We start from the raw sequence: 24,417 nt of genomic DNA on the forward strand, positions 1-24,417 counted from the left end.
GTGACGCAGAAGGGAGGCATCAGAACTTTCATTTCAACTTTCATTTATTTAAAAACATTTCTTTTTTCTTTTTTAAAAATCAACTCAGTCCTAAATGCATCAAAAGTGAAAAAGAAAATAAAAAAAGAAAAGTCATTGTAACAGCAGTACAATCATATTTTTTTACAAGAAAACATTCTTTAGAAAAATGGGTTAGGAAAATGGGATCAGTACAAATAATACTTTAAAAAGTTTGAATTCAAATGCAGTAAAAGACAAACAAGACGTATGTGTGTGCAATGCTATTTTGTCAGTGTTGTTTTTTTTTGGGGGGGGGGGGTGACAGTCAATTATTATAGAAAAGACATCTTTGTCTATCTGAACGATACATATAAAATTCCACACACCTGTGCCTACATCACATATCCACACACGCACGCACACACACACACACACACACACACACACACACACACACACACTCTCTTTTTCTCAACAATTTAACAAACACCAAAGTCACTTGTGTCAAACAATGCTACTGTAGTTTTTGAGCTGCCAACAAAGATGCACATTGGCCAGACTTGACAATTGCGCTAGACCCCAAAGATGTCAGTAAGTCCTACTTATATTTGGATAAGCAAACATATCCACCACCAGTGTCTATGTATGTACAGCAGGTCACACTACATTGTGGCACATTGGTTATACTTGAGAATTGTGCTGGGGAGAAGGAAAGATAGGTGTCAGCAACGGATCCATGTTTACACTCTCAGAGTGTATTTTCTTCTGTGTACAAAGTTTGTGCTTCTCAGCAATGCTGTAATCACAACATAAAATCAATTCCGCGTTCAAACAGCAAAGTCATATCTGCAGTGGCACTGACAGTGAGAAGAGGTTAAAAAAACCAAAACAGTATAAGAAACTACAATCACTTGTTTACATTATTGTCCATCCAGTGTTGGAATTTCTCTGTGGTGTCAGTTTAAAAAGTACAGTTGATTTCAGAATTACATTCAAAACCTGAATCATCCTTATGCAAACTTCCCATTTAGGACAATGAAGTGATATGTTTTAGGAAATTAAACTCCAGTAAGTAGTGCTTCTGCATGCATACTTCCCTATAGATCTTGTACTGTAAGTGGAATTGCGTTGCTAGGGAACAGCTTGGGTCCAAGTTGATTTATTTCCAGCTATTGGTATTTACAAACACTGCAAGAGGAAACAAACTTAGAGCCATTTAGGATGTTCATGTTGAGTCAACAGGTCTATCTCTATTGATGTTACCAGGCTAACAGTCAGGAAGGAGGCCAGTACACAAAACAGTACCAATAAAAGCAATAAAAAGTAAGCACATTACGACTTGGAATTGTAATTTATAGCAAACCCACCTTGGGGAAAAAGGCATCATCCTAAATGGGAGGCAGGCTACATACGTAAGCTTTGATTGAACAATGAATGCCCAGTGCTTTATCCTAGGGTGTAGCTAGGCTATGTGCTATTTGGAATAGCACTTGGCACATTCTTGGTTGCAAGAGGATATTCAAATGACACGTTGTAACAGTAACCTCAACAGGGACAGGAAACATTATTTCAGCTTAAGGGGCCATGTCCACAAAAAGGGCTTTTAAATCTGTGCTGTTAGCACTAATACAGTAGCCTATAGTATAGAGCGTCGAAGTCCTGACGTCACTCACTCATCCCCTGGTTCCAAGGGTTTTTCTCTATGGAGAAATGGGGGGGGGGTCATCTTAAAATCATCTCATATAAGAATTGTGGTCCAAACAAACTGTCTCTGCGATATTGTCGGGGAGGTGTCTCTGTATCATTTATGACAGTCAGCGAGTCATATTTGTCAGTCTGTTTCTAGTGAAAATGTTACTAATTCGGCAGCAGTAACATGTTTTCTCGCAGTCAGTTGATTCTTCATATCCATATGAGTGAAACAGCAGGGATGATTTTAAATTTTTCATGAGGTGATCTAAGATCCCTCTATGGGGATTATAATACAAATAAAAAAGTACACAAACCCGTGGACGCCGAAAGTGCTGAAAAGCAAAGCTCGGCACTGGGAAGAGGAGCCCTCGAGCTATGTCTTTACCGTAGAATGCATGGCAAACAAAAAACACTTTCTGTGGAAATGGCCCCTAATTCAACCCAATAACATATTACTTTAACTCTGCAGTCCCCAAACTGTTTTGGCCGTGCACCCCCTGTTACTTCCATTGTATTTGGCCCTAAAGGATACATTTTTTTAATATGATTATGGCAAATAATCACAGAATGTCACTGCATTGAGAGACATGCAGCTGCTGTATACTCCCACAGCCTTTTACCGGATTTTGCTTTAAATAAAAAATAATTTTTAAACACCATAAAACCGCCATTACCATTTTCATGTCACGCGCCCCTAGAGGGCATTCGCGCACCACAGGGGGTGCACGCACCACAGTTTGGGAACCCTTACTTTAACTTATAAGCAGTGCAGAGCTACTTGGGCAATCCCCTACTAGTCTGTTGCAATGCGGGAACTGAAAGCTGCAAGCAGTGCATTGTTGTAAACAGGAGTAAGCAACGCTTCAAAGCATCAAAAAGGCACACGCAAAACAAATACTAGGCCATCAGAGTGGATAAAGTTCGACACCAAATAATGTCCTCCAGCCTTTCTAAACAGCCATGTCTGCTTTATGTTTCACTGTCTCACACCTGTCCACCGCTTGCAGTTCTTCACATAAACACTCAAACAAACCATGTGTAATTGTGTATTCAGATCATCCGTGACCTAAACTGATCCATTTACTTATTTTAGTGATTGATTTTAGATTTATTTTGTTCGATGCCACTATACTCCCAGCAAAGGTTTTACATGTTTGGTCGTCTCTACTATGTCTCTTCTTCTTTCTTTCCGCCTCTCTCCCTCGACACGGCCGAGGCAGATGGCCGCCCACCCTAGAGAGTCGGGTTCTGCTTGTTCTTGCTAAAGGGAGAGTTCTTCGTTACGACTGTCGTAATAGTGCTTGCTCTGGGTGGGATCTCTGTCGGTATTCTGCTCTAACATGTAAAGTGTCTTGAGACAACTTGTTGTGATTTGACACTTGAATAGAATTGAATTGAATAGAATTACTGTGCTGTCCAACAGACGGTAAAAACAGTAAAGGTTGAATAAGTGTGAAAGGCAGGTGTGTGAAAGGCAGCAGCATCACACGACCACTCACAAGCAACCGTTTGGCCTGTGTGTGTATCTACACCAGTGGTTCTCAACCAGTGGTCCTTGAGGGGGTTCCAGGTGGTCCCCAGCTAAATGATGAAGAGTTGGTAACCAAAAGGACCCTTATAGATATTTAATTCTTGAGAGCGTAAAACAAAACGTTTAATTTTACGCTCTCAAGAATTAAATTATTATTAAACACCTGCATTACTTAAGGTAATTTACAAGAAGTCTACATAATTAGATAATGTAGAATAATTATTTTGATCAACGTTTGCCTGTTATCTCTCCAAATGGTACCAACATCAATACAGCATGAAAATGTGCACAAATTCTTTAGTTTGGGGGTCTGAGAGGCTGAATATCATCAAATGGCGGTCCGTTGCTCAAATGCAGCATAAATGATGGGCCTTGACGTGAAAAGGGTTGAAAACCACTGATCTACACCATAGCACACTTCCTTCCTCCCTCCCGTCCGCCTACTGCTAAGGCTCGTAATCTCAAATCCGCCCCCCTCCTCTCTCCTGCGCCTTCTCTCTCTCTCGCCTCCTACACGGAGGTCTCTGACTGCAGCCTCATGACAAACTTGTGGCTTTTGGGGTCGATGAACTCCTCCCCCAGCCGCAGGAAGGGGAGGGGCGTCACCGTGACGACCAGGGAGAAGTCGAGGCGCCTCAGCGAGAAGACCTGCTCCTGCCGCAGGGCGGCTGTCACCGGCTCCTCGCTCACCAGCGTCCACTGGCGCCCCCTGTCGTTCTCCTTCTGGTACTGCAGGGTGGGGCCGGGCGTGAGGTAGCGTTCGAGGAAAGCCTGGGGGGGGGGGTTGTACTTTATTGTTACATCTTGTGTACAGGTACATAAGAGTACTTATTTTTGTTTGGCTTCCTTCAGACAATGCAGCAGCATAGATAACATAACATTAGTCTGTATTAAATGCTATCTAAGTCTAGCAATTCTGTAGACTTAGATAGCATTTGATACAGACTTATAGCATGTTATGTAGACAGCATAAGTGCATTGTATGTAGTCATAGCACGTCATAGTACATATGTGTAGCATAGTAGTATAGATGTATAGCTTATATGTATAGTTTCATTATAGATATTCCACTGTTACTTTCTTAGCTTACGCATGTTTCATGATAAATGTCTTTAAGTGATGTATTCCCATGCTTTTTTGTTCTTGCTTAATGTAAGTCGCTCTGGATTAAGAGCGTCTGCTAAATGCCTAAATTGTAAATTGTAAATTGTAAATTGTAACATTAAAAACAACAAAAACACAGCAAGCACAGGGATAGAATAAAGAGTGCAAGAAATTCAAAGAGTCAACAAATAGTAACATAAACATGTGCATGTTTTCCCTGTAGTAGCAAAGTTAGGTCAAACTTTTTGTGAACAGCTTCACAGTAGGCTATGTTCCCTATAAATTGGGTTACATACACTAAAAGCTGCACATAGGAGGGGCCCTCAAAGAATATATAATATATATATATATATAAAATAAAACTCACACCCGTGTGAAGTGAGGGGCGCTCTTATCATCATACATCATCTCAATGGCATTTAATGTTTGTGTTGGGACAAAGTTTGCACACTAAAAGCTGGTCACAGGAGGGGGCTAGCGCCCCTCGCAAATTGAATATCTTTGAACATTTTTAACAACACAAATCCTGCATGGGAGGATCCACTAAATATTTTCAAATGGGGGCCAAATCCATGAAATGTCTCTCCTCACCTTGGGGGTCATGTTGTGGGTGATGCAGAACTGCAGGTGGTTGATGATGCTCTCCATGCTGTGGTAGGGCTGCTGCCGCGTGGTCCTCAGGAACTTCTGCATGGCGCGGGCCATGGGGGCGAAGATGGCCTGGGCCGCCTCCCGCGGGTCCATCGCCTCCCGCGGGTTTTTGGGAGAGGACATGCCAGCCACCTCGTCCTCCTGGAGCCGCTTGATGTGGGTGAAGGCCTCCTCTACGGCCACCACCAGCCTGGGAGGAGAAAGGACAGTGTCTATGTGTGTGTGCACATGATGCGTCTTTGAAGGTGGTGCAGTGGATGGCAACTTTATCATGTAGCTGACAGGGGTTCAAATCACAGATGATATTTGGGGGTTTGTGTGTGTGTGACTGTTTGTGTGTGAGAGAGAGAACTTTAACTGTGACTGACTTTGCACTCCTACGAAACAAACATGGTCTGATGTGTGGACTGATCCATTTTAAATCATTGAATCGGATCGCCATAATGAACCAATACCGTCCATGTATCGTCTCTTCAACCATGTATCGGGATACGTATCGTATCGCTGTTAAAATGTATCGTTACATCCCTATTATTATTATTTACCCCTTTTGTTGTTTGATAAATGCACACGACGCTTTGTAAGTCACTCTGTATAAATAAGAGCATCCTCTAAAACAGTGGTTCTCAAACTTTTACATTTCAAGGAACCAAATGGACTCTTTGAGGTCCGTTTGTACACTCTCAGAGTTAAATGGACTCTTTGAGGCCCATTTGTACACTCTCAGAGTTAAATGGACTCTTTGAGGTCCATTTGTACACTCTCAGAGTTAAATGGACTCTTTGAGTTCCATTTGTACACTCTCAGAGTTAAAGACAGGTCCATTTGTACACTCTCAGAGTTAAAGACCTACACCCCACTTTGACAAGTGTGTGTGTGTGTGTGTGTGTGTGTGTGTGTGTGTGTGTGTGCGCGCGTGTGCCCACGTGCATGTGTCACCGAAAGGCAGGAATGCACATTTGGGAGTGGATAAGAGGCAAGCTCACGTGAAATAAATTAGATCAGATTCTTCTTTATTGTGTAACACTGCTGCTGTGTGTGTGTGTGTGAGAGTGCGTGCGTGTGCATGGGTGCACGTGTGTGTGTGCGTGCGTTCTCCCTACCTGGCCTTGCGTTTGCGGACTCTGCGGTCCAGGTCAGCCTCCTCGTAGTAAAACTCGTTGTGGGAGTTGTCTCTTCTGCGAGCAGCGGCGGCGATCATGGCTCTGGACTGACCCGTGGAGTTGTTGGTGCTGCTCTCTGCATATACAAATGTCACTTTAGCTCTAGCCTCGGAAACCCAGACATTTAATTTCCAGGGAGAAAAACAAAATCTGTGGCCGAGTCCACTTCAATTCGGCATACAGTAGTGCAAACGTCGCTCACTCTCTGCTGATTTCTGATCGTCTGCACCTTTGTTAAATTGAGGCACACACACACACACACACACACACACACACACACACACACACACACACACACACACACACACACACACACACACACACACACACACACACACACACACACACACACACACACACACACACACACACACACACACACACACACACACACACACACACACACACACACACACACACACACACACACACACACACACACACACACACACACACACACACACACACACACACACACACACACACACACACACACACACACACACACACACACACACACACACACACACACACACACACACACACACACACACACACACACACACACACACACACACACACACCTCTCTCTCCCTCTAAGTAATTAGTCTCATGTCCAGCAGCTGTGCCTGCCGGGAGCTGCCTATGCCATAAAAAGCATAGGTGAGTTCCAGTCTACTTTAGCTCAAACCTGATAAATTATGGATCTGAGTCATGTGCATATGAATATAAATTTGTAGATACAAAAAATAAAGAAGAAAATCTGTCCCAGGGACAGTGACATTTGTTATTTTGGTCAGTCATGCACAGATCCCTAAATGAGACGATATCCAGTGAGAGTAGATAGACAGGATGAATTAGAGAAACATAAAAAGTGCAAGAAATCCCAAACTTTTCAGGCTGCGTGTCAGCCCTCCATTTCCTGTCAGACTACTATAAACATATCAATAAAGGCAGAAAAAGCCCCACCTACAAAAAATCTTTAGAAGAGAATAAAGCATGGCTCACCTTCCCCGAGGTTGTAGACCTTGAAGCCGGTCATCTTCTTTGTGAGGATGGACTTTGGCAGATTGAGCAAGGCAGGGTTGTAGACTGGGAAGTCGCTGTAGTACTGCTCCAGAACCCAGACCGCAGCCCGCTGGATGCTGCATGGAACAACAATGGTGTCAACACTTACTCTTACTTTTAAACAGATGCTAGGCATTTGTGTAGAATGTAGATGCTAGTTATGGTACAGGTGCGAGGTATGGCATTAGTGCTGTGCAGGAGTCTGCTATACGCACACCAGTCTTAGTAGTGGTGTCAGCACATGGCAGAACAATCTAAAAAGTTAAGTCTTAAAAAGACAAAAGAGGCCTGGGCCGTGGCTCAGCGGTCCAGGCACCTTGGCCGGTAGTCTGAGTCTGGCAGTGTGCCGCGGGTTCGACTCCCGATCCCGACGGCCTTTACTGCATGTCACTCCCCCATCTCTCTCCCCCATTTCCTGTCAGCCTACTGTCTGTCCCTCTATAAAAAATATAAAATAAAGGCGAAAGCAGACAAAAGAGTGGCCGCTATCAGTGGACACTGATAGCCAAAGTGACACAGAGAATGAGAAACCAACGTTTCGGCAGACACTTCTTCAGGGTATGGCGTTAGTGCTGCACAATTAATCTAAAAAAGAGTAAGATCTAGATTCAGACACCTATGTGATCTCATTTCAAAATATGAGCAAGAATCATGAAGCACTAGTTGGCTGTCCAACTCTTATATTTTTTGCTACAAGAGAGAGACTTTAAGAGAGGTTTAAGTCAAGCTTTGATGTTGTTTAATGCCACAGGTGGTCCAACATTTTGAATGTATTAATGTTCAGCAACTACAGACTAAAGACAATAAATTATTTCAAGGAAAAAATGATAATTGTTTGTGTGAGAATCGTGATCTCAATTCTTTTGGAGGAAAACCAAGATTCACATTTGAGCAAAGATCGTGCAGCACTATCCCATTTTTCTTCACCCAGTGTCAATTATCTAATGTCCCCCTAAGGACATAACAGTCACATAATCAGACGCACAAACACAAATATTGTGTCTGTCATACCTAATTCAGTGATGACTGAACTTTAAAATATCCTAGCTGTGTGCAAGCAGGCTACACAGAGACTTACAGTGCTATCCCTCGCATATAGTCAGTTACAGTAACACACTTAGACACAGTACTGCACACACTAGACAGCAGACCGTAATTACTCATCATGGGCATGGCTCATACTTCCCTATTAATTGTTTGCTGTGAGCACCCTGCACATCAGAAACAACAATGCGGTTCCTCTAAACATGCAGGCATTGACACTAAGGCTTGCCCACCTGCCCCCAGCAGGTAAATAAAACCTTCGGCAGGTGGAGTTTGCTGTCAGGTTGCCCGACCTGTGCTCGTTTGAGAAAGGGACGCAACTGTCTAGACTCTAGAGATGTCTGTCTAAACTCCTGAACAGGGCCAGAGTGCCCTGTCTTCTGGTCTGTGGAATGTAAAATAAGAGCACTGTTTACAATGTGCTGTTTTTCACTAAATATAAATTAACAAGTGTGAGCCCATAGTTATATTCGGGTATTTGGCATAACAATGGAGGTGTGACAGCTTTTACCGCAGTCCCAGAAAGTAAAAGAATGAGTGTTAAATTGAACTGTAATTACAAATTTGATCTATCATATAATATATAATGGATGATTTACTTTTCGGGCAAGTGGGCAATGTGGGCATGACCTTTGGGCAAGTAGAACATGACCTGCTCTTGCCCGACGGGCAAGTGCCTCCGAGACTTTAGTGTCAACCCCTGACATGTGTGTGTGTGCAGGAACTAGCATGACCACAGGGTGTGGTCAAGGAGTAGTCAGCTACAGACAGTGAACCACAGACAGTGACAGTGAACCACAGACAGTAAACCACAGGGGTGTCTCTGCAGACCAGCAGCAGTGTAGCATAGGCTAATGTTTCTCTCCTCTCCACTCCACTATATATTGTTGTTTATTTGTTCTTTCTCCCTTCAGAACTAGTAGGTACAAAGACAATAGGAGATCAGATGACACGAGATGGTCACAAAACGTATGAAACCAAAGCACATAATGGATTATCGATACCACCATGTGGCCATGACCACATCTTCTAAAATTGCCATTCAGAACGCCAATACTTAAAAAAACATGGCAGGCAGTAAGAAACATGAACCTGCAATTAAATACACATTTACGCACTAACGTGCACGCGGTTTGCGTCGCAGCCTCGGCTATGTGTTGAAGTGCCCCCCTCCCCCCACAAACGAGCCCTCATCATAACCATCTGAGCAGCTCTCAACCTCTTTGCTTTTATGACATTTCCGAGACCATGTCTATGGTAGAAGCTTCTAAACTTGGATTCTATTGTTAGTTTGATCACTTCAAAAACTCTTTCCCTCTCAAAATAACTAACGATCTACAAGCAACACACACCACGTTCACAGCACGCTTTCACAGAAGACACGCTCATGGCTTCTATGGAATCCAAATGACTGAAATGGGAGAACGTATTAATCCAGGGGGTCTCCCCCTCCCTCTAACCTGAGATGGCCCACGGTGTAGAAGCGGCTGGCTCCGTCGGTGGTCCTCACCACCTTGAGGCAGAAGGCGGGCTGCAGGTGCCTGACCTCCAGCAGCACCAGCGCCAGGTACTGGACGAAGAGCAGCGCGTCCACCAGGGAGGCCGCGTAGCCCACAATGCCGCGGTAGTCGCGCTCGCGGGGCTCCAGCACGCGCACGCCGTAGAACAGCCAGTAGGACGCCACGAACAGGAACACCAGCGCCGCCAGCAGGCAGCGGAAGGCGTGGAGGCGCGGCAGGCTGGCGCGCGGCGGCCGCAGGAACAGCGCCCACGTGGAGATGAGGAGCACGAGCAGCTTGAAGGCCAGCGAGACGTACAGGCCCTCGCACGGCGTCCCGCAGGGCTCCAGCGTGTCGCGCCACAGCAGCTGCGGCAGGGCCAGGAAGGCCAGCGGCGTGAGCAGGGCGAACAGGCCCAGGGCGGCGGCCAGCACCGGGCCCAGGAAGCGCTGCCGGCACTCCAGCGGCGACGACTCCTCCAGGTCCTTGGAGAGGCGTGTCAGGTCCTCGTTGGACGCGCTGTCCACGGACGTGCCCGTCACGACCGTGGTGGTCTCGCCCCAGTTGTCATCCTTTAGTTCAGGGGGGAGATGGAAGGGAGAGGATTTAGGAAGGCGTGCTTAAGCAGAGAAAGGTTGGAATTTAACAGAGTCTATTAGTTACGTATAAAAAGGTTGTTGGCTGGTTGGATGGTTGTTGTGACCATCCAAGAAATAGTAATAATAATTGTTTCGGTTTTTTTTCGTCCATTGTGGTGTGGAGAATAGAAGATTTATATTTCTCAGCATCAAGGGTTGAATTGGGACAAGTCCCTGCGACATACTAGAGCCATGTCTCACGCTACAGAAACAGGAGATTACCTACTGTAGATTCATCCTGTGTGACGTGTTTCCCTTTAACTTTCTAAAACTTTCTATGGAAATACCAGCTCTGTCTTTTGTTGTGTGACGTTACATTTTAGGATCTTTATCGGGACACAGTAAACCAAAGGCTAGCAGCCGTTTTTTCTTTTTCATACACAAGGTACACAAGTTACTATGATGAAGTAAGAAAAAAAGATGAAGTGATGAAAGAGTAAAAAGTAACACAGGAAGTCTATTAAACTAAAAGGTCCCAATGCAGAGAAGATTAGCCCATTAAAACCGGCATTGGCTATTCAGAAATGGCAGATCTATAAGCTCATAGCACGTCACTTCGTGCCGCGATGCGAGCTTGTACATAATTTTAGATGCTTCAAATGGAGTGTGGAAAAGAGATCAAGAAACGAGTGCATGCAGGTTGGAATGGGTGGAGAAAAGTGTCATGTGTTGATAGGAAAGTATCAGCAAGAATGAAAGGGAAGGTGTACAAGACGGTGGTGAGACCAGCTATAGTTATGTTGTATGGTTTAGACCAGAGGTGCCAAAAAGCTAGATCGAAATCTACCAGTAGATCACATAGGCTGTGCAGGTAGATCACATGACATGCCCCTAAAGAATATTTAATTGAAATATAAAGAATAGATATAGATATTTTTGGCATCTACCAATTTAATTAAGGTGACTTGATTGATATAAAAAAGGGCCTTTCAGCTCAAACCCACAATGCAATCTTTTGTTTTCAAGAGTGTTGCTGTGCACAAAGGTCCGTAGCATTACAAATTTAATACAAAAAACCCTACCTACCGGTATTCCATTTCGCTCCCTCTATTTCCCATTCCAAGTACAATGGTCTATAATTATTTAACACCAGCTCTGCTATTCCAAAGCCACCTCAGGTACATATTTAAACTATTTTCAGCAATGGTTTAATAATTCTTTAGGTGGTTAGATCTTGTTGAGCCGGTCATTTTGAAAGTAGCTCTCAAGTCAGAAAAGTGTGGGCACCCCTGGTTTAGACAGTCGCACTGAGGAAAAGACAGGAAACAGAGCTGGAGGTAGCAGAGACTACAATGTTGAGGTTCTCTCTCTCTGGGAGTAACAAGGATAGATAGGATCAAGAACGAGTACATCAGAGGGACAGCGCATGTCACATGTTTTGGAGATAAAGAGGTGGTTTGGACACGTACAGAGGAGGAATAGTGAGTATATCGGTAGAAGGATGTTGAGGTTGGAACTGCCAGGCAGGAGGCCTAGAGGAAGACCGAAGAGAAGATTTATGGATGTAGTGAAAGAGGACATGAAGTTAGTTGGTGTGAGAGAAGAGGGGGGCAGAGGACAGGGTGAGATGGAGGCAGACGATTCGCTGCGAACCCTTGAAGGGAAAAGCCAAAAGAAAAGAAGTTGTTTGAAAAATGTGCTACTGAGCGTGAACTCTGACCCTGTCGTCTCCTCTGGTGGACTCTGTGTCCAGCAGGGGCTCTCCAGGGGCCTGGATGGTGACAGACTTGTCCCCGCGGATGCTGCTGCCATCTCGGCTCTTAGAGCGATGCTGCTTGTGACTCCTGTCCCTGGACAGACAAACACACACACACACACACACACACACACACACACACACACACACACACACACACACACACACACACACACACACACACACACACACACACACACACACACACACACACACACACACACACACACACAATACACAATTATAATGAAGTAGAAATTGTAATTATACAGTTATTTGAGTTTATGGGGTTTGATTATTATTAAAAAACGTCTCGTCCCGTCTCGGCCCTTTGGTGTGGCTTGGCCTTTACCTGGGTTTGCGGGAGCTCCGGGAGTGGGAAGACTTGTAGGAGTAGCTGGAGTACGTTGACTCGTTGTCCATGTCGGAGGCTGGCGGCGGTGGGCGGAGCTTGCGGGCCCCGACTCCTCCTCCTCCGCCCTTCTCTCCGAGCGCGACCCTCAGCTGACTCTCCTTCTTCTTCTGCTCGATAGACTTGGAGAGAGGCAGAGGGAGGCGCAGCAGCTCCACTTTACTCCTGAGGGAATCTATCTTGGAGGTGCTGGAGTAGTGCCTGTGTGCAAAATGAATGGCCCAAAATAGATTATACTTAAACCAGTGTTTTTAAAACACTCAAGCCACGAACCACAATTTGATGACATTTAGCCTTACAGACCCCAAACTAAAGAATATGTCCACATTTCCATGCTGTATTGATGTTGGTAGTGGTACCATATAATAGGAGAGATAGATTGATCGAAATAACAATTCTTCTACTTTCATGTGTAGATTAAATTAAGTAATGCAGATGTTTAACAATAATTTAACTCTTGAGAATGTAAAATTAAAACAAATAGACCTGTAAGGGTGGGGTGCGCACGCTTTTCCGACACACCAAAGGTCCGAAGCGCGGGGACATGCGATGCGATAAAATGCGATGGTGCGACATGCGCTGCTCCCGCGCTTGCGGTTATGGATTGAGGTTTCGGATCAATAGTATGTCGGAACTAAAGCCTGTACCCGTAAGGGTACATTTGGTTTCATTTTACACTCAAGAGTTAAAGATCTATCAGGGTCCATTTGGTTACCAACTCTCCATCATTTAGCTGTGGACCACTGGTTGAAATTGAGTTGAGTTTAGAACCAACAACCCATTTAAAACCGAATAACTGAGAAGTAGTTGTTTTGTTCTTATACTGTATCAGCGAAGATTGTAATGACCTAGTACTTCGTCGTACAATGATGGTGTACGCCGTAAAACAATTGCCGATCTACAAGCTCACAGCATGTCGCATTGTGAGCCTGTAGATCTGCTATTTTCACTATACATTCTTCTTTTTTGTAATCATTAATTTATCGTATTCGTATTCGCCCAGACCTAGGTGCTGGAGCGAGGGGTGGGGTATGTATGGGGGTGGAGAAGAGAGGGGATAAGAAGAAGGGGGAGGAGAACCCAGCCTGAGAGAAGAAAAGAGGGGAGGGGGAGGGGGGGGGGGTGCGAGATGGAGCATGAGAGATAGTGTAGAGGAGGAGGGGTGAGGGTGTGTGTGTGTGTGTGTTTTTTAAAGTCCCTGCATTGGTTGCATATACATTTTAGAATAGATTTTAAAATTCCTTTACTTGTTTTTAAAACATTGAATTGAAATGCACCTGTCTATTTTTCAGAAATGCTTCCTAAATATGTGCCCGGCAGACCCCTTAGAATTAGATCATCTAGTGCTGGTCTCCTAGAGATTCCAGAGACCCCTAATACAAAGAAATATGGAGAAGCCGCCTTCTATGCCCCTGTGCTGTGGAACAGCCTGCCAAGGGATCTACGCATTCTACGGTTCTCTGAATCTGTGGACATTTAACTAAATCTTAAAACACACCTTTTTAGCATTGCTTTTACCTAGATCATTGCATGTCCTTTTCCTGTTTTAGTCGCTCCTTTTGTTTTTGTTATTATGTAGTTGATGCTCTCTTGTTGTGTTTTGCTCTTTCTTGTTATATATTTGCTCTTACTGTAAAGCACTTTGAACTGCACTCGTTGTCTGCAATGTGCTATATAAATAAAGATTGATTGTGTGTGTGTGTGTGTGTGTGTGTGTGTGTGTGTGTGTGTGTGTGAGAGAGAGAGGGGGGGGATGTCACGTGTGTTGGATGTTGGAGTGAGTCGGAGTATGGGCGAGAAAGAAGAGGTAGAGGTAGAGGGAAACTAGAAGAGAAGGAGGATGGTTGCAGAGAGAGAGAGAGAGTGAGAGTGTCGAAGTGAGAGGAGACATGCAGAAAGAGGAGGAGAAAGGAGAGATGTGATTTGTCACATCAGACAGGCTCTGGATAAAACAAGAGCCTCTGAATGACACAAAATACTGTGTGTGTGTGTGTGTGTGTGCGTGCGTGTGTGCCCTTCGAGGATGACGTAAGTGTAAATGGCCACCGTGTGCATGCATGGGAGACTGCAATCTCTCTCAATGTTCTGCTTGCACAGGAACAGACCCAGTTAGTTAACCGTTCAAACGGGTCTGTTCTTTGTGTAATATGTCGCTTTTTAAACTATATTAAGGGATAAAACAGCCCACCTCAGAGTCTCTCTTGCGCACACACACGCACGCTTGCGCGCACATACACACACACAGTCACACACACACACACACACACACACACACACACACACACACACACAGCAGCGTTACACAATAAAGAAAAATTAGATCTAATTTATTTCGCGTGAGCTTGCCTCTCATCCACTCCCAAATGTGCATTCCTGACTTTCGGTGACACATGCACGTGGGCACACGCACGCGCACACACACGCGCACAGCACATTCTCCTACCATCCCTGTGGTCTCTAGGGGCAACAGAGCACCACCATCACAATGGGAATGAATGGGAGTCTATGGGGAGGGGGGTTACCATGGGAACCACCCCCCCCCCCCGTCTAGGCCTGTAGCCCCCCTCCCCCACCACAAACACAGACTACTGACACACACTGAGACAGTTCACATGAAAGTGGTGTAGTAGGTGATATTGTTTGGTTAAGTTAAAACAAAGGGTTTTTGTGTGAAAAGCTTTGTTCTGTTAGTAATCATTGCTACAGTGCAGTGTTTGCTCAGTAACAGGGGTCTCCCCGTCTCTCAAGCTCTTTAAACAGACAATTACATTTTCAGGTGGGTTGCCCGCTTCATCCAATATGGGGGAAAGTACCCATTTATCAGCTTCAATTTTATTAGGCGGTCCAGTTTACATTTTCTGCTCATTTCTTTGAGTCATCACTTCCAATTTCACTTGTTCATCCTGCATGTTCCTGTGCGAGAGTTCTCCCTCTTGACTGGAGAAAATTGGTATCCTGATTCCTGACGTTAACATGCTTTTTCCGTCAACAGAAAATGACTGGGAGACCCCTGTTACAAACACTCTTATACCAACGATTGCAATCAGAATATTGAGCCATTTAAAACGTATTGTAACAAAAGCAAATAGGGCTGTCCCCAACTAAGGATATAGCCAAATCTTATTGGCCAAATGTTGCCTATTAGTCTAGTAGCCAGCCCATAGAGCCCCATTGTGAACCCAGACATGTTGAGTACACCAACGTTTTATGTTAGAAATGGTATGGTCACATATTATGTCAATTGTGGAAATTGCTCAACATATGCAAGTTAGCATCCGGCAGTTTCTACATGCTGGGGACCCATACTAAACATTTCTAACATAAAACGTTGGTGTACTCAACATGTCCGGGTTCACATTCTGGCTACTAGAGTTGAATCATGCAAAAGAAAAAAGAAAGAAGAAAAAATCATGAAGACTCCCTCGATTGATTCGTCGACTATTCGATTAATTGAGGTCAGGTCAAAAAGTCTGTGACTGCACCTTTCTTGAAGTCCCTCGACTTCTACTGCCCCCCCCCCCCCCCCTCTAGCCTCGCGTAGCCAGCCTTCATCTGCCTTTGCAATGCATATTGCACCCCAGGAAGACTGATATCCACACGTATTGATATTAGTATCACTACGTGAGGCTAGCCCCCCTCCCCATTCAACCTGTGGTTCCCTATAGCCCCCCTACCCATTCAACCTGTAGTCCCCTAGCCCCCCTCCCCATTCAACCTGTGGTTCCCTATAGCCCCCCTACCCATTCAACCTGTGGTCCCCTAGCCCCCCTCCCCATTCAACCTGTGGTTCCCTATAGCCCCCCTACCCATTCAACCTGTAGTCCCCTAGCCCCCCTACCCATTCAACCTGTAGTCCCCTAGCCCCCCTCCCCATTCAACCTGTGGTTCCCTATAGCCCCCCTACCCATTCAACCTGTGGTCCCCTAGCCCCCCTCCACATTCACCCTGTGGTTCCCTATAGCCCCCCTCCCCATTCAACCTGTGGTTCCCTATAGCCCCCCTCCCCATTCAACCTGTGGTCCCCTAGCCCCCCTCCCCATTCAACCTGTGGTCCCCTATAGTCCCCCTACCCATTCACCCTGTGGTCCCCTAGCCCCCCTCCCCATTCAACCTGTGGTCCCCTATAGTCCCCCTACCCATTCAACCTGTGGTCCCCTAGCCCCCCTCCACATTCACCCTGTGGTTCCCTATAGCCCCCCTCCCCATTCAACCTGTGGTTCCCTATAGCCCCCCTCCCCATTCAACCTGTGGTCCCCTAGCCCCCCTCCCCATTCAACCTGTGGTCCCCTAGCCCCCCTCCCCATTCAACCTGTGGTCCCCTAGCCCCCCTCCCCATTCAACCTGTGGTCCCCTATAGTCCCCCTACCCATTCACCCTGTGGTCCCCTAGCCCCCCTCCCCATTCAACCTGTGGTTCCCTATAGCCCCCCTACCCATTCAACCTGTGGTCCCCTAGCCCCCCTCCCCATTCACCCTGTGGTCCCCTAGCCCCCCTCCCCATTCAACCTGTGGTCCCCTAGCCCCCCTCCCCATTCAACCTGTGGTTCCCTATAGCCCCCCTACCCATTCAACCTGTGGTCCCCTAGCCCCCCTCCCCATTCAACCTGTGGTCCCCTAGCCCCCCTCCCCATTCACCCTGTGGTCCCCTAGCCCCCCTCCACATTCAACCTGTGGTCCCCTAGCCCCCCTCCACATTCAACCTGTGGTCCCCTAGCCCCCCTCCCCATTCAACCTGTGGTCCCCTAGCCCCCCTCCCCATTCAACCTGTGGTCCCCTAGCCCCCCTCCACATTCAACCTGTGGTCCCCTAGCCCCCCTCCACATTCAACCTGTGGTCCCCTAGCCCCCCTCCCCATTCACCCTGTGGTCCCCTAGACCCCCGCCCCATTCAACCTGTGGTCCCCACAATGTGTGCGTTTCTGAGCTGGACAGCACAGTGCGTGGATCATCAGACAGGTACTTTCCTCGATCTAAATAATCCTAATCTAATAGACCCTAACGACCATAACCACCTCGCGCTCACTATTTCTGTCTCCCTCTGTCTCTCACTCTCTTCCCAGGCGGCATGATATGTTCCTAGTCTGACTCTGGACAACAACTGCTTTTTGGATGTTTAATGGGTTTCATGTGAGTGGACACAAGACATTCGATTATAGACATTTACCAAGCTGATGTGCTTTTAAACTTGTTATATGCAGTGTTTTATTGGTTTTACTCTTTTAATTGTTTTTTTTCTAATAAAGTTGTCCTCTTTCTTGTTCCCCCCCGCTGGCCCCCATACATGTGTACACTTGCGTGCCGTGCATCGTATGCTTGCACACACACGTGTGCACACGTGCGCACACAGAAAATGCACACAGGCATGACCATATGTGCAGCACACACCTCTCATAATAAACACTACTGTTTGTGCATGCATGCTTAAGTTTGTGTGGGAGTGGGAGTGCCATTGTTGGTCATGTGTTTACAAGTGGTCATGTGTTTACAAGTACAGTAAGCCAGCATGTCACATATATCAACTACACTGCAGAAGTCTTTAGTCCTGACTTTGATTCCATAGAGTCTATGTAATCAAAGTCAGGGTCTATGACTCTATGTCATAGACATAGAGTCATAGACATTACCCGCCGCTATTGCATATGTGTAACTCTCAGTGAACACTATAGGAAGGACGCGAGGTGGCTCACTCCTTAGCCCACATTACCTCCAGAAAAACTAATTAACGAGTATTACATTTGTTGGAAACTTCTTTTGTAATCTATGTCCAGCTTTTGGTGTTTGTGCTAAGTTACACAAACTTAGTCCTACACAAACATTAAATCCCATTAACAATGAATGGACAATTTTGTGTAAACACAAACATTGCATAACGCAAACATTGAAGACGAAGGTGAGGACGCAAATTCTGATTTGCCGGAATGAGATGATTTATGATAACAAGATCTCCCCTCACTTCACACGGGTGTGATTTTTATTGTTAATTGGATTAATTAAAAAAATATATGACCTTTGTGACTGGATGCACACCCAGACCAAGCCCAGCTCTCACAACAGCTTCTTGGCATGTTGCTCATCGAGTTATTTTAATGCTATTTCTGGAATTGGAGCACATGCAATGTCCCCCGGGGGGCTTATAAACTAGTCTTCTGCTGGCTGCACCAATGCCAGGGACATTCAGTAAAACATGCTCTATTAGGTTTCTCAACTATTACCATTTGGTTCTCCAAACAGGGACTGTTCTGGTACTACTATACAGAATAGAACATTTTACCAGCAATATTCCACTCCGGTCTTCATGGGGTTTTTACTCCAAAAGCCTGCAATATAAATGATGGACCTAAAGATGTCAAGAAATTACTTGAGGTCAATGCCTGCACTCCCAAGTCGTCAGCGAACTGTTAATTGTCTGATTATAAAAGGGAAATTATCCTGATCGGGGAGCCAAATTAAACTCCCCAGTGTATGATGCAGGAAATTAGCTCTGGTTCATTAGTGTCTCTCTCACAAGACCAATGCCCCACTCTATTATACCAGAGGGAAATGTATGCTGGCAATGTGCCATTGACTTGTAAGTAACATACGGTAGGCTACTGAAGCTGTCAATCCCAGACGAGATGTCCATGTTGATGGCATAATGATTATGCCACTCATTTTCAGAGTCATGCTGTTTGTGGCCTATTTCGGAGGTCCAGTGCCGAATGAACCCATCCGGGGGCCCTGGCGCTACACCAAATCAAAAGGCCCCATGCACGCTCGTAACACACATCAAGAACGACACTTTTTGCATTTGCACGCCCAGTGAATGAACGTCAACGTACATGCGTTTAGCGCAGCGCCAGCACTATCGGCCCTGCTTCGAGTTATAAGGCTGCTCCCAGATGCTGGATTTGCTATTTTTGAGTCTCCTCCCACTGAGTGGTTAGCTGTTGGATGACCAAAAACACTAGCTGGGGTTCCTGTGTTGCGTTGAATACAGTTTTGACAGAGGCAACAGCTGAAATAGTCTCACACAGGGCCACGCAAGCTATAAGTTCCATTCTTAATCCGCGCCTGCTACTGTCTATTTTAATACATTACAAACTAGAAATGCACTCTGTCAAGGTGCCAACTTGCGCCTTGCACACAAGTAGGCCATACAGTACATGGCCTACCTGTGCGCAAGCAGAGCACGCAAGTACTGCTACTAACTAATGTCTATTACAACTGCTGTTCTAAATCCTTTAGACCCGTTATAGACCTTATACCAGGGATATAAATGGGGGTCAGTAGCCTATGCATGTCAAACTGGGCATCCTTTTTAAATGGGGTCTTGCCCTGAAAATTCAGACCTCAACCTCGCCTGTGCGGACTCGGCCCCCAGCCTGGTACCCTAGTCAAAATATGGCCCTTGAGGAAGATTATTTGGGGAACCCTGCCTTATACCAACCTTGAAAGGTGGTGTCACTTGGTTACGTCAGCCTGGGTATATGTCATATCCGGTTGCACGCGTGCACAGTACACGCACGCACACACATGATCATGAGGATTCAGATTATATATACACCATCTGAGGAAGATGTTCAAACAAATGGTGAAATACAATGGTCATCAACCCCTAAACATCAAGGAAGACTGAATGCTGAAAATATCAAGAAAGATGAGGCCTCATGAGGCCCTTCAGGGGAAACGGCACGCTCAACTCAGACAGTCTTTAAGGGTTCAGGCGTGTGCTGAGTGCAGATTCAAAGAGAACGTATATAGGAAGAGAATAACATCCTCACTCTCACTGTAGTAGTAAGAGTCTTGTTTAATAATGTTGAGGATCCACAGCAGCAGTCAAACCAGACAAACGCGTTTAATGAGGCCCACCAGGATGGCAGTGACTCAAATCACTGAAGTCAAATCAGATTTTCAGCTGCTCATCCCCAGATCACTGTAGAGGCTCATACTAAAAATTACCAATTTAGAGGGGGGGGGGGGGATCGTGATCCACCAATAGATCACAAAGGCAGATAGGTAGGTAGAGCATGACATATATATATAATCTATCACTTGAATTAAGGCAGGTGACATGAAAAAGGTAATGGTGGTTTAATGGTGTTATTTAAAACATATTTAAAACATTTGAGGACCGCTGAAGTAAGGTGACTTGATTGATAATGATTTACATAAAAAAAGGGCCTGAGAGCTCAAACCCACACTGCAATACTTTGTTTTCAAGAGTGTTTCACACAAACGTCAGTAGCATTACTAAGTTATAGAAAACCTACCAATTCCATTCCTCCCCTCTATTTCCTGTCCCAAGTGTGTCTTATAACTTTAAAGTATTTCCAGCAAAAGGATAATAATTATTTTGTTGTTGAACTGGCAGTGGTCATGATTAAAGTAGCACTCAGGTCAAAAAAGTGTGAGCAGCACCCCTGATTTACCCTCATAGTACCAGACTAGTCCACACAGACATGGTGGGCTAGGGCTACTCTGTCATTCTCTTTGGTGTGAATATTACAGTTGTCAAAGAACATCAGAAAGGTGTAAAATAAACATGCAATCTCGTTGCCTCCCCCTATGTGTGTGTCATGGGGGAAGGCGCACACACACACACACTACAGTGGCATGCATTGTTTTCCAAGCAGGAGGCCAGTGTGTGGTGATTTACGGTATAGGAGTGGTCATGGGAGTGTGTGTTGTGGTGGATATTAAATTTCCTATTATTCTCTCCATTTCCTCCGACCGGCAGGCAGGTCTCAGGGTGGAACAACGCTCCCTCCAGACAGAGTAGACAGCTACATTGTCGTACTTGACTTTGTAATTTCCATGTTTACCATATAGTGCTATTAAACCACAATATATGATGGTGATAAACCTAAACACAAAACACATATTCCCACTTCTTAAGTCACAGTACTGTAGTACGTAGTAGTAAGTATTAAAGTCAGTCTTTGCCTTATAGATGTATAATCCAGTCCGACTTGTGCTTTAGCCTTTCGAATGGATTCGCAAGTGATTCAATTACATTTCCCTGCATACAGGACTTTTAAGTACTGTACTTAAGTACAATTTTTAGGAATTTGTACTTTACTTGAGTATGTAAAATTTCCAGTAATTTTACTTCTACTCTGCTATCTCAGAGCCAAAGATTGTAATTTTACTCCACTACAATTATTTGAAAACTTTAGTTACTGGAGATTTGATTAGAAAACATACATTAACCACTTCAACTATATATACATTTCGGCCATTTGAAAATAGATCTACAAGCTCACAATGCGCCGCATCGGCTGTTTTCAAAATATCTGTAGATAGTTGTAAACTTGAAATGGGACATTCTGCATTGTGACTATTGGTACTTCAAGTACATTTTGATGCCAAGCAATACATTTGTACTTTTACTCGAGTACATTATTAATTCTGGGCTTACTTGTAATGGAGTAGTTCTACATTGCACTGATTGCAGTATTGATACTTTTACTTAAGTAAAATATTTGAGCAGCCTACTTTTTCCACCACCACTGCTGAAAAGAAAAGACGCGACCAAAGTTGTGGGATTTTCACTTTTCCAGGTGATCGGACGTTGCTGGTCTTTCACTCAAGAAAACGGCTCCCACCCACGGGCCTCTAAAGCCCGGGGGTGTCGGTGGGCCAGTGAGGCGTGGCGGAGCGACCCAAGCGTGACTACTGTAGGAAATCGAACCCCGGGCTTTGAGGCCTTTCCATTACGCACCGTCTCTCTCTCTCTCTCTCTGTGTCACCACCGACAGACAGACACCCCCCTGGCTGCCTCCTCCCAGTCTCAGCAGAACATATAACTGCTGCAGTGTGCAGTCTGCAAAATGACATGATTTCCGTTGAAACCATGCATCATGTTTTATTAAACATATAGTATCCCTGGGTGGGCTATGCGCGCGCGCGGACACACACACAGCTGCGCCGGTATATAAATTATGCATTGCAGAATGCAGAGCAGACAGCAACAGTTTACACTTTACAGTGTCCCTGCATGAATCGCTGCCGCCGGTAACACATGACGCTTTCAATTCAAATTCACGTGTGCACACACACAGCATGCACTGTAGTGTTTATTTTTTTGCAACTGTTATTCTATTTGACACACAGTGCGTAAAACACCAATGTGTGGATACATACAGTCAATAGAAAAGAGACCCTTCGAATTTACAAACTGTGACTTAACAATCTTCTCATATCCTAGTGGTGGGTAGGCTATATCAGTTTACTAATGTAAATATACGCGAAGCAATCACCTGGAAGTGGAAGCAAAGCAACCCCAAATTGTCAAACGTTGGCATTTTGATTTTGTCCACTTGCCCCCCGGCGGAATGTCTAGTTTTCAGACAACTAAGGAACATTGATACGGCAATAATACAATGTCATTACGAAACAAACTCACCTTAAATCGCGCTACCCGAACTGAAGAAGAACATTCAATGGGACACCGTCTCTCTCTCTGAGAGCAACAAAGGACCCAAACAACAACGCAGTGAAATCCAAAACGCTTTAAAAAGTCACCCTCTCGTTACGCCCGCTTCTGGAGATTATTATAGAGTCAATTGCAACTCGAGTCAGAACGATCTGCTCGTTTTCAACTTCAACTCAACAAGGATCAAACGACCATACAAAGGCACCGTCCGGGACTGATATGCATCAGATTCATCCTGCATCTGTTGTCACACAGGACAGGAGCCCCGCTGCGCTGCAGCGCTGCTGCCGCGTTGGGAAACAAAACTTCAGTCCGTTGGGTTTGCAAATTCAGTTCCACTTTAATACGTGGAATTCTTGCTATATAAATCCACAAGAAGACATGCAACAACACGTCGTCGTGCCGTGCCTCGTCGTACGCTCGGGACAATAATTATTGCTTGCTTGGACCCTCCTCTCTTCGCCCAAAGAAAGAAGAGTGAAATCTGGCTGGTTTCCCTCGTCTTTACTTCGACTACAAGGCGCTTTGTGTTCTGTTGTTTGGTCCACTTTTTAGTCAGATGGTTATAACGGCTCTCTGCTCCCTGGTTCGAAATATACCGACGAAGGGTTTCCCCAAATTCAAAGGAAAATCCCGTCTCTTCAGTCTTCACGGTGTCCCGACTCCCAACTCTCTCAAATCCAAATGAATGGCCTCACTGTGTCTGTCTGTCTCCCCCATTCGGTGCTCCGCCCCTCACATTGAAGCCCCTTAGCCCCCACTCTTCTTCCCACCCCTTCTCCTGCATGGTCCCAGCCCTGTTCACACCTTCCCATGGAGGCTACAGTAGGCCACTAGGCTACCAGAAATCAATTAATTAATTAATTAATTCAGACATGAATCCTGGGAGGGACAGATTCTCTAGTTTGGCTCACCAGGGCACCACAGCAACAATCCTATTATGTGATAAACACATGCCACCTTCAAACACCTGGCATGATCTGGGATTCTACTATGATCTTATATATTGCAGTGGTTTTCAACCATTTTTATATCAAGGCCCATTAATTATTTGGCATTTGATTTGAGCCACTGACCACCATTTGATGAGATTTAGCCTCTGACCCAAAACTAAATAATATTTGTTTTAATCTTTGGATATGCATTGATGTTGGTACCATTAGGAGAGATAACAGGCAAACATTGATCAAAATAACAATTCTTCTATACAATATATTGGGATCCCTATTATTCCTGTAACCATGAGTGCATTCCAGATGTAAAATGGTGAGGATGTCACTGTAGTGTGCTTGGATGGTTGCTTGTCTACAGGGCCCATCAACTCTGCTAAAGTCACGTGATCTCCTGGCCATGTACGCCCAAAATGCTGCAAGGGGCCCTTGCCCCTTGTGTATGAAGTGCCCTTCATACACTGGCCTACTAGCTTGCCGACTGTTATGACCTCTCCGATGCAAAGGTGTAGTAGGGCAGGCAACTTGTATGTAGTTGGTGTTGCGATAAACTGTTG

General features: G+C 45.2%; 1 protein-coding gene across 1 annotated transcript; it reads right to left on the bottom strand.

The window, feature by feature from the left end:
* Window positions 1–295: 295 nt before the first annotated feature.
* On the bottom strand, window positions 296–23,715 carry LOC308335683 (vang-like protein 2). The gene is made up of 8 exons (XM_080792816.1): window positions 22,881–23,715; window positions 12,439–12,699; window positions 12,051–12,180; window positions 9,714–10,324; window positions 7,150–7,286; window positions 6,082–6,217; window positions 4,919–5,168; window positions 296–3,994 (listed from the first exon to the last, which is right to left on the bottom strand). Exons 2-8 carry the CDS (start codon window positions 12,507–12,509, stop codon window positions 3,734–3,736), a joined length of 1,596 nt encoding a protein of 531 aa, XP_080648942.1. The 5' UTR covers window positions 12,510–12,699; window positions 22,881–23,715; the 3' UTR covers window positions 296–3,733.
* Between the last annotated feature and the right edge of the window lie 702 nt (window positions 23,716–24,417).

Source organism: Protomyctophum bolini (genome assembly GCF_963924005.1).
Source record: "Protomyctophum bolini genome assembly, chromosome: 20".
NCBI classification, from domain to species: domain Eukaryota; kingdom Metazoa; phylum Chordata; class Actinopteri; order Myctophiformes; family Myctophidae; genus Protomyctophum; species Protomyctophum bolini.

Excerpts from the sequence above, each read along its gene's own strand:
- LOC308335683 (XM_080792816.1), bottom strand. The coding sequence starts at position 12,509 with ATGGACAACGAGTCAACGTACTCCAGCTACTCCTACAAGTCTTCCCAC. Across the intron at positions 10,325-12,050 it reads CCACCAGAGGAGACGACAGG|GATGACAACTGGGGCGAGAC; the intron begins GTCAGAGTTCAC and ends CCTGAACTAAAG. Across the intron at positions 5,169-6,081 it reads GTCCGCAAACGCAAGGCCAG|GCTGGTGGTGGCCGTAGAGG; the intron begins GTAGGGAGAACG and ends TTCTCCTCCCAG.